The sequence below is a fragment of the Suncus etruscus genome, chromosome 2 (genome assembly GCF_024139225.1).
Source record: "Suncus etruscus isolate mSunEtr1 chromosome 2, mSunEtr1.pri.cur, whole genome shotgun sequence".
NCBI lineage: Eukaryota > Metazoa > Chordata > Mammalia > Eulipotyphla > Soricidae > Suncus > Suncus etruscus.
In genome coordinates, this window is record NC_064849.1 from 151803341 (window position 1) to 151814714 (window position 11374).

General features: G+C 38.8%; 1 protein-coding gene across 1 annotated transcript in view; it reads left to right on the top strand.

Annotated features, from left to right (window-relative positions):
• Nucleotides 1-6481, top strand: part of FAM81B (family with sequence similarity 81 member B) — a 64836-nt gene extending 58355 nt beyond the window's left edge. The window contains exons 6-8 of the mRNA XM_049769147.1: nucleotides 705-840; nucleotides 2384-2579; nucleotides 6348-6481. Coding sequence (XP_049625104.1) covers nucleotides 705-840; nucleotides 2384-2579; nucleotides 6348-6481 — 466 coding nt within the window. The remainder of the gene's footprint in view (nucleotides 1-704; nucleotides 841-2383; nucleotides 2580-6347) is intronic.
• Nucleotides 6482-11374: the final 4893 nt, after the last annotated feature.

An 11374-nucleotide genomic window follows, 5' to 3' on the forward strand; every position in this document is an offset into this window, starting at 1 on the left:
TTCATTAAACCACAGCCATGTTGGTTTGTTTATGTCATGCTTATTTATGTCATCTGAAGCTGCTTTCTTTTTTTTTTTTATTTTAGGGGGTTTGGGCCACACCCAGTGATGCTCAGGGGTTACTCCTGGCTGTGCGCTCAGAAATCGCTCCTGGCTTGGGGGACCATATGGGATGCTGGGCAATGGATCCTCTGTCTGTCCTAGGCTAGCATGTAGCAAGGCAAATGCCCCTACTGCTTGCATCACCTCTCTGGCCCCATGAGGCTACTTTCTTGCCCAATGACAGCCTTAACTGTATGCCTCAGATCATAGGATAGAACTTCAAATAATGATTATAAATATTAAAAGTTTGCTGACATCAACCATAAATACTTCCTTAGCTGAGTATTTCTTCTTTTCCCAAGTAGTTTATCTGGGCTTTCTGAGAGGAAATAGGCATAGGTAATTAGGATTTCTGTAACTATCACTATCTAGATATTGGATTTCCAGGTAACCAGAGGGGTGTTGTCAGCAGCCAGGTTGAGCCCAAGCTTAGCATAGGCTCCCTCAGAGCCACAACGCCCCAAAATTTCTTGCTTATGCTTCTTGAGTCTCATCATCAAAATAGACTTAAGTTTTTCCTCAATAATGCATTTTGTTTTTTTGTTTGAATTTAACATTAAATTTGGTGGTTTAAAAAAAAGACAACCCTTCTCTCCCTTTAGATTTAATACACTTTCAAGTAATGTTTATGAAGAACTTGAGAACCAACAAAAATGGACAGAGAATCAGTTAATCAAATATGGAAAAGACCATCTGGACCATGTAAATCAGTGTATGCAGCTCCTACATGAGCAACTGGTAAGGAGTCCGCTACTCTTGAGGTGAACAGTTGCTGAGTCACCAGGTGGATGTTAGTGATGAGCAAAGGCCTCACGTGACACTTGCTCACAGTCATCTTTCCTATGTCACTAACATTTTTTGCAGCACTATAGAAATTCATATGCCTGTGTTCTGCATGCTATTTTGCAGCTCTAAACTCATCCCAAAGCATGAGCTCTATCTGTGCCAGCCTAATCTGTAAAGCACTAGTCACTAGATCAAAATAGTTTTAAGTGAGCTAGAGAAATAGCACAGGTGACAGGCACTAGCCTTACAGGCAGCAGACAGACCCAGGTTTGGTCCCTGGCACCTCCAGCAGTGATCTCAGAGATCACTCCAGGCTCTGCTGGAGTTACCCAAACAACAACAGCAGCAGCAACAATAATAATAACTAAGTCATTTAACTATGAGGGAATCTGTGGGTTTATAGCCAGTGGGCTGTCAAACTGCAATTGCTTTTTTAATATAGATTATTGATCCCAACCCGGACCTGAGGTGTCAGAGCAGTTGAGGCCTCCCCCTGAGAGTCTATGCTGCTGGGCATAGCATTTTGGGTGAATTTTCCACACAAAGCTTGAAAAGTTTTGCTTTATACAAGCTGTTTTGACCTGCCGGAGACACTAGTAACTCTGTTTTCAATTCTCCTTCCCAAGCAAGTAAGACCTTATTGTTGATGCACCCGATGCTCTGGAGAATTCCAGAGTCACTCTGGGCCTTCTGCAAGCAGCACAATAACTGAGCATTTTAGGGAGAGCAGTACAGGGCCACGTAGCATCTGCCCCCCCCCTTAAAGATGTTTTTTGAAACATGAGACGAGGGCCTTTAGGCACCGCTATATAAGACCCTCTTCTGCCATCACAGCGTTTTAAAACTGCAAGAGTTGGAAATCTCAAGTGCAGATTACTCTCTTCTTGGGGCAGAGAGACGGTAACCAAAAGGGCCCTGGGCCAATTTCAGCCAGTTTGAGTCCAAATTTGGGGTGGTTTGCGGAAGACCTCACAGGGAAGAAAAGCTAATAAGCCTCAGGCTGCAGAGCTGTCGCACTGCCCAAATACTAGAATACACCAGAGATTTTACTTTTTTCTTTTAACAACTATATTTTTAATTCTATTGTTCCAACAGTTGGGGACACAGAGTTTGCACACTTGGTAATGCGTACCATAGAAGGGTCTGGGAATTCAGCTGTAACCTCATCTTTGGGAGGCCTTGATGTAAATTCTGGTCCCACCTAGAGAGTTTTTTGTTCTTATCTGGGCTGTACTCAGTCGTGATTAAGGCTTACTCCTGGCTCTGTGCCCAGGAATCACACCTGCAGGGCCTGGGGGAATCATATGTAATCATATGTAGTACCGAGTACCAAACACCTGGACACAGTTTTAGAACCAACAAAATGTCTGAATTTTCAATGTCTTAACATGGAAAAGTGAAATTGTTAAAAATGAACCCAAAATGCTTTAAGCTAAAATGCAAATCCATGTAAGTTTTTTTTTCCTGCGGTCTTATCACATAATATTCTTTATAGGACAAATCTGAAAAAAAACTGGAACAAAAACTACTGCAACTTTCCAGCAAATTAGAGAATCTTATTAACCTACAAAAACAGGAAACTGAGCTAAAGTCCATAAGAAAAATAGAAAATAAACTGTACAAAAAGATGAACCTACTGGAAAAACTCATCTGGGCTGAATTAGAGAAAATGCAGAATGAGTATCAAACAGGTGAGTAGTTAGATACCTTTACTTAAGAACAAGATGGCAGGTAGCCTTTTCCTACTTGATGCTTGTTTTCTTCTCCTTTTTGTTTATTTCTTGGGGGGGGGGTGTCCTGGAGGGCTACACCTGGCAGCACTTGGGTTACTTTTGGCTCTACTCTCAGAAATCGCTCCTAGATTTGGGGGACCATATGGGATTCCAGGGATTGAACCTGGATCCTGCATTCGATATGTGCAAGATAAACACCCTACTACTCTGCCATTGCTCTGCACCCTTTTCTTCTTTGTGCTAATGGATAAGCATCAATGCTGTCATTTAGTGACATCTTCTGTATTTAATATAATACTTAAACATACCAAAGAACATAAAAACACCAAAGGCAGGTAATTAAATGCATGTTCTTACCTTACATAAGTAAACTCACATAACGCGATTGCTGTGAGATTTCTGTGTCCTCTAAGCTAGACTCATAGGATTCTATTTGAATTGGAAAGTCCTCAGTGATCACTAAGACGTGACTAGTAGGTATATCATCAAATTAGGGGTTGAAATCAAATGCTTTTCTCACTGAACATTTGATAATGAGGCTGCAAAGACGTCAGATTGAATGTCTGACCTTTTGAACCAAGAAATGAATTCAAAGTTCATTACAAAGCATGTTTTTCTTCAGAAGATGGCCAATGGCAGCAGAGTCAAGCTGGCTAACATCAAAGGGGATTAATTTGAAAGACACATTCTAATTTGTCAAAAGGAGGGAGGGGAATAGGTGCTACAAGGCTGCCATCTGCCTTAAGTCACAATTCTGAGACGCTTCCCACAATAGAGGAAACCCCCTCACTTATCTTCTGCATTCTAATTCTCAGTAAACTTCATCTCAATTCTATCAAATTTCAGTCCTGTATCGAAGTGCCTTGGGGGTTCTTAAGAAAACATTGTGGTTTCCTTCCTGCCAAATATTTCTAGCATATAACTCAATTTTACTGCCTAGAAGTCTGACCCTCACACCCCCCATCCCCAACTCCTATTATTGCCTAAAATAATGTAACCAGACAAAGAATCATATGCCAAGGCAATTGATCCTTCCTTACATTTAACTGCCAGAGATTTCTTTGTAGTCATTCCATCAGTAAAATGCCCAGATATCTTTGAAGAGGACATTTGCTATCTACAGGTTTCTACATGTATTTTACTAAGTGCTAGTTCAGCCAAATAAGGACTTGCTCCTTTGCATCCTTCATAAAAATGTGTAGAGAAGTGACTTGTGAATCCTGGTTAATAAAATTTGAATTATAACCTCAAAAGCTTAATGTGGCTATAATACATTTTGAAAAGAATCACTCAATGTTAACAAAAGTTAGTATAGAATGGTCTATATATTTTTTTCTTTTTTTGAAAGATATTTACTCCCAGGACTAAAGTATGTTTAGTAAAGTAAAGATTTTTTTTATTTAAACACCTTGATTACATACATATTTGTATTTAGGTTTTAGTCATGTAAAGAACACCACCCATCACCAGTGCAATATTCCCGTCACCAATGTCCCAAGTCTCCCTCCTCCCCACCCGACCCTCGCCTGTACTCTAAACAGGCTCTCCATTTCCCTCATATATTTTCATTATTAGGACAGTTCAAAATGTAGTTATTTCTCTAACTAATCTCATCACTCTTTGTGGTGAGCTTCCTGAGGTGAGCTGGAACTTCCAGCTCTTTTCTCTTTTGTGTCTGAAAATTATTATTGCAAGAATGTCTTTCATTTTTCTTAAAACCCATAGATGAGTGAGACCAGAATGGTCTATATTTTATCTGAACTTAATTTTTCTTTGATTGAGGTGGGGGCTCTACAACTGACAGGTGCTATTTCCATGATTGGGGGACCGTGTGGTGCCTAATCATCAATAGCTTCCATTCATCCAATAATTCATACTGCCAGAGACTTATTAGGAGTTTTTTTTCCCCTAACATTTGTCCTATAAAATAAGCTGCTGAGAAAGAGGCCTGGTTTCGACTCCCTGCACAAATGGTTCCACAGAAATTCTGTGAGCAACCTCCAAGCATTGCCTTGTATAATTCCAACACAAAAAAGAATTTAAGACACCTGGCTTCAGCATGAAGCTGGCCTCAATTTTCTTGGTTTTATAGTTCATCCTGGGAAGTGCCCTGGCTCAGGGTAACACCAGCCAGATGTAGAGGAATCCTATTTTGACTCGAGCTTTTGTGTGTCTGGAGCAGCTTTGAATCTGTCACCAGTTACTCTTTGCTAAAAAAAAATTTTTTTTAAGAAAATGCATCACATAGTTGACATAACTAATCATAATACATTTGTTTCACAATAAGGGAAAGCAAGGCTATTGAGAAAAATAGAAAGAAAAACTAAAAAATAAAATGGAAGAGTAGAAAAAGAAGAAAAAGTTCAGTAGCAAGTATATTCGTGAAAATTCTTGTATCTCTAATAAAGTCATTAATATAATAGCAGAAGGTTTAATAAGATCTTTTTTAAAAAAGATAAGAGGTTTTAAAAATACAATTAAAAAGGTATGTGTGTGGCAGTTTTTGTGGTGGTGGTGGTGGTTGTTTGCATAGGCACAGAAAAATATGGGGAAAATAGAATGGAAAAACCTTTGTCCTAAACAGACCTCATATGAAGAATCCTTGCATAAGACCAGCTCTAGGCATACTAAGTTATCTAACCCAAAGTCTTTCTCTGTGGTCACAGTAAAAGCTCTTCACAATCACAGCTGTTGCTGTAAGGTTTCTGTAATTAAATATCCTGTTTTCTGTACAGATCCTAAGTCAAAGTCAGGGTGACATGGAGTGTCTTCTTCACCAGCTACTTCTATTTTATTCAATAACTTATTTTAGAGACCTGAGCACCTTTGGGTATAGTCCAAATACAATACAAACAAGAAAATAAATAAAATTCTTATTACAATGAAAGAAAAGTTCATGGATGAGATTCAAAACTTGTTTGAAAGACTAGAGTGCTTTGGGAGCCTGAGCACAGCAGTAGGGTGTTTGCCTTGCACGTGGCTGACCCAAGACGGACCACGGTTCAATCCCAGTGTCCCATAAAAGATGATAGTGCTCTAGGCTTACTTCTGGCTAAGGAATCACTACTGGTAAGGTCTCAGGGTAATGTATGGGGTTCTGAGGATAAAACTAAGGTTGATCACATACAATGCTAGTGTTCTACCCAATGAATACAATGGTATTGCTTTGGCCCCAGAAATATAAATATTTAAGAAGATAATTTAAATATCTGGTCAAACTATAAAGCAGAGACTATTTTAACTTTCTTGAAATAAAAAAATTATTTCGTTATATGCAATATTTCATGGGGCATGAAATAATAGGAATTGAATTGAATTTCCATAATGAAGCCAGATAGAAGTTGAAACACTATTTGTTATTGTTGTTATTGTTAGTTTGTTTTTGAACAACACCCCACATGCTCAGATTACTCCTAGCTTTATACTCTAAAATTACTTCTGGTGGAGTTTAAAGGACCATATGTGATGAATCCACGTTGGCCACATGCAAGGCTAGCACTCTACCCACTGTATTATTGCTCCATATTATCACTACCGTCCTAAGAAATACAATTGTTAATAATGCATCTCCATGGCATGCAAAAATAATAGTATATTCATAGACTTGTTTCTAAAGGATATAAATTTGCATCGAATTAAATGGCATTTATTACAGCACTGCTGATTAGGAACTTTTGTTCAAAAATATGATGCTTTAAGAATTTCTCTTTTTATGTTCTTTTCTAGGATTTCAATCAATTCATGACTCTCTCAGCTCTCTTCAACAAATACAAAAAGCAAAAATGGATTTAGAGAAACAGAAAGTTCAGAAAGACATAAAGAAATTACAGCGCAAGATAGGAGAACTCAATGAAGTTTAAATTTTCCAGCCTTTGTCATGAGCTTAATCAGTATGATTTGCTGAGAAAAGTTGAGAAGAAAAAAGTGAACATATCTGGGATATCTGGGATGGTCCCTATTCCAATGTCTCCTTGTTTCTTACCAGCTTTTGAGGAGATAAAAATACCTTATTGGAAAATCCAACAAATTTATGAAACTGTGTTATGTGTTTATTAATTTATATGAAACTTCTAATTCTTGAACTGCAAGGGCCAATGTATTATCAACTTGCAATTTTTAGTGCTGAAGTTTTAAGGAATTTTTCAGGTTCTGGGAATTGCCCTAGGGTCACACATAGGCAGTTTTTAACATGTTTTCTAATAATCTTGCTATTTATTGCAATCCAACTTACACACTTAAAAATATTCACATATATAAGAGAAAAAGCGGGGCCGGCGAGGTGGTGCTAGAGGAAGGTGTCTGCCTTGCAAGCGCTAGCCAAGGAAAGGACCAAGGTTCGATCCCCCGGCGTCCCCTATGGTCCCCCCAAGCCAGGGGCAATTTCTGAGCATGTAGCCAGGAGTAACCCCTGAGCATCTAACGGGTGTGGCCTGAAAAACCAAAAAAAAAAAAAAAGAGAGAGAGAAAAAGCAAGTGTGTGTGTGTGTGTGTGTGTGTGTGAGAGAGAGAGAGAGAGAGAGAGAGAGAGAGAGAAGAGGGAGAGAGAGGGAGAGAGAGAGAGAGAGAGAGAGAGAGAGAGAGAGAGAGAGATGTCATTCTCTTTACATGCCCCCAGCATGCCCCCAAAGCACTGGAACATCCAGTGAAGAAACCTAGGTGGCCTGCTGCCTCCAAGGTAGAGGAGGCTTCCAATTCGATGGGCAAGCAGAAGGTAAAAATAGAGCAACAGGAAATAATTGAAGCATATCGATGAAGTGCAAAATGAAGTAGACTTTACGAACAATCCAGTGAGAAAAATTTGAAAGTAGAACAGAAATACATAACAAATTCTGCCAACCATTTAAAAAAAAACTTTTTATTGAAATTGTGATTTACAAAGTTTTCATAGTTGGGTTTCAAATATACAATATTTCAGGACCAATTCCAACACCAGTGTCAACCTCCCTCCGCCAAAGTTCCCAGAGTGCATCCCATACCACCATCCCCTACTCCCAGACTTCCAGCATAACAGGGCCATTTTAAGTTTAGTTTGTTAAAGTTTGGATCTGATGATTATATTGTTGACTGTGGCTTGGATATTTTGTTCTGTTCTTTCTAAATATCAACAATGCACCTAAGATTTCTTGGTTCCTGTGCCCTATCCTTTAATATTTGTGTTTTTCTCCATTTAATTTCTTCTTCTTGCTATATACTCTGAGGCTGAAAGTGTTCTCAACAACCATATTTAAACCACTGCATTTCATCATGTAGTTATCCTAAATATCACATATAAGTGGTAGCCTGTATTTATCCTACTTCTGACTTAGTTTATTTAACATAATACTCTCCAGTTCCATCCATGGTTCAGTAAATTGTATGATTACATAATTTCTTACAGCCATTAATATTCCATTGTACATAGGTACCACATCTTCCTGATCCACTCATCTGTTGTTGGACATCTAGGTTTATTTTAAGTCTTAAGCTATTGTACTGAGTGCTGCAATGAACAGCAATGTGCATATATCCTTCTGAATGAATATTTTTCTGTCCTGGGGATAGATACCCATAGGTGGAATTCTTGGTCATGTGGCAGATGAATTCTTAGTTTGCTTAGAACTCTCATATTGTTGTTTTCCACAGGAGTTGGACCAGGTAGCAGTTCTACCAGTAATGGAGGAGAGTTTCTTCTTCACCACATCTCTGCCAACACAAATTGTTCTCAATATTTTTATATGTGTAATCCTCACTGGTGTAAGATAATATCTTATTGTTGTATTGATTTGAATTTCCCTAATAATTGATGATGAGCTCTTTCTTTCATGTGCCTTTTGGCCAGAGAAGTGTGTGTTCATTTCCTCTCCCCATTTTTTAGAGTTTTTAGGTTTTGTGGGGTTAACCTTTGTGAGTACTTTGTATATCCTAGATATCAACCCTTTATCTGATATGTTGACTACAATGTTTTCTTCCACTCAGCTGTCTTTTAATTTTAGCCTGTGTTTCTTTTGCCATATAGAAACTTTTTAGTTTGATGTAGTCCCATTTATTCATATTTGATTCAATAGTGCTTGTCATCAGCATCCTATCATTAAAGATTCCTTTGAGGTCTAAATCTTGGTGTGCTTTGCCTATGTTTTCCTCAGTGAACTTTAGGGATTAATGTCTGATCTCAAGGTCTTTGATCAACATTGAATTGACTTTTGTGTGAGATGTGAGATACGGATCTACCTTTAATTTCTCATAGGTGGTTAACCAATTTTATCAGTACCATTTTTTGAAAACACTATTCCACTTCATGTTCTTGCTTCCTTTGTCAAAGATTAATTGACATATATTTGGGGGTTTGTCACTGGATAGTCTATTCTGAACCATTGGTCTAAAAGTTTGTCTTTGTTTTGAGAACTATGGATTTGTAGTAGAGGATCAAATTAGGTAATGAGATGTCTCTCAGTTTCTTGTTTTTAGGTACGGGTTTGACTATCCTAAGTCTTCCATTGTTCCACACAAATTTTTCTAAGTCCTTGAAGAATGTTGTCTGAGTTTGGATAGGGATTGCACTGAATCTATATAGTAGTTTCGGTAAGATTGTCATTTTGGTGACAAAGATTCTTTTAATCCACTTTTTTTCATTTTCTAGATCTTCTTCAATGTCTTTCCTAAATGTTTTGAAGTTTTTGTGGTATAGATTGCTCTACCTCTTTTGTTAGGTTGATTCTTGAGTACTGAGTAGTTTTTGACACTATTTTAAATGAAATATACTCGTTGATCTCTTTCTCCTTTGAGTCATTATTGTATAAAGAAAAGCAACAGTCTTTTATTATTGACTTTGTAGCTGTCCATTTTGCTTTTTTGATTTATTGATTATAAGAGCTTTTTTGTGGACTCTTTAGGTTTTTATGGGGGGGAGAGAGTCACACCCAGTGACGTTCAGAGGTTAACCCTGGCTATGTGTTCAGAAATGACTCCTGGCTTGGGGGACCATATGGGACTCCTGAGGATCTAATCATGGTCCATCCTAGGTTAGCATGTAGCAAGGCAAATGCCCTACAACTTCCATCCACTCTGGCCCTGACTCTTCAGGTTCTTTTTTGGGTCACACCCGGCAGTGCTCAGGGGTTACTCCTGGCTCTATGCTCAGAAATTGCTCCTGGCAGGCTCGGGGGATCATATAGGATACCAGGATTCGAACCACTGTTTCTCTGCATGCAAGGCAAGCACCCCACTTCCATGCTATCTCTCCGGCCCCAACTCTTTAGGTTCTTGATGTATCATTATGCATCTAAAAACAGAGATATTTTGACTTCCTCTTTACCAATTTTTATTTCTTTTATTTCCTTCCCTTGCCTGATTGCTATTGCTAGAACTTCTAATACTATATTGAATAAGAGTGGAGACAATGAACAGTCTTGACTTGGGCATGACACTAGTAGAAATGCTTTCAATTTTTCATCATTAAGAATAATGTTGGTTATTGGCTTTGTATACATAGATATTTGTTACTGTCTTGGGGAAAGTTCACCACACCTATTTTGCTGGGGCTTTTAATCATGAAAGAGTGTTGGATCTTGTCGAATGCTTTATCTGCATCAATTGATATAATCATGTAATTTTTACATTTTCTTTTACTAATGTGGTATATGATGTGGATTGATTTGTGTATACCGAATCATCCTTGCATCCACAGAGACGAATCCAGTTGATTATTATGTATAACTTTTTTGTTTTGTTTTTGGGCCACACCCTGTGACGCTCAGGGGTTACTCCTGACTATGCGCTCAGAAGTTGCTCCTGGCTTCTTGGGGGACCATATAGGACGCCGGGGGATCGAACCGTGGTCCGTCCGAGGCTAGCGCAGGCAAGGCAGGCACCTTACCTCCAGCGCCACCGCCTGGCCCCGAAGATTTTTTTTTTTTTTGGTGGTTTTTGGTTCACACCCGGCAGTGCTCAGTGGTTATTTCTGGCTCCAGGCTCAGAAATTGCTCCTGGCAGGCACGGGGGACCATATGGGACGCCGGGATTCGAACCGATGACCTCCTGCATGAAAGGCAAACGCCTTACCTCTATGCTATCTCTCCGGCCCCATGTATAACTTTTAATATGTAGTTGGATTCGGTTTGCTGAGATTTTGTTGAGGATTTTTGCATTAATGTTCATCAGTGAGATTGGTCTGTAGTTTTCTTTTTTGGTAGTATCTCTGTCAGCTTTTTGAATCAGCATAACATTAGTTTCATAGAAGATGTTAGGGAGAATTCCCATCTCTTTAATATTTTAGAAGAGTTTAAAGATCAATGATATTAATTTTTCTCTGAGTTTGATAAAACTTATCCTTAAACCCATCTGGTCCTGGACTTTTGCTCTTTGGGAGATTCTTAATTACTGTTGAAATTTGCTTGCTTGTGATTGCCCTTGTAAGCTTTTTAGGTTACACTTTATTTTATCTAAAAGAAAGATCATTACTGGCTCCTTTGTTAACCCTAAAACAGAAATTGTTTTGGGAATTTACCCCCAAACAGAGATTGTGTTACTTGTAAATCTGGGTGAGACTGGCACAGAATAGCCCAAGCTCTGTCTTTACTGCCCCACCCAAGAGTGGTCTTGTTATTATTACTATTATTATTTTGTGGTTTTTGGGTCACACCCGGCAGTTATTCCTGGCTCCATGCTCAGAAATTGCTCCTGACAGGCACGGGGAAACCATATGGGATGCCGGCATGAAAGGCACGCCTTACCTCCATGCTATCTCTCCGGCCCCCAGAGTGGTCTTGTATTCAATA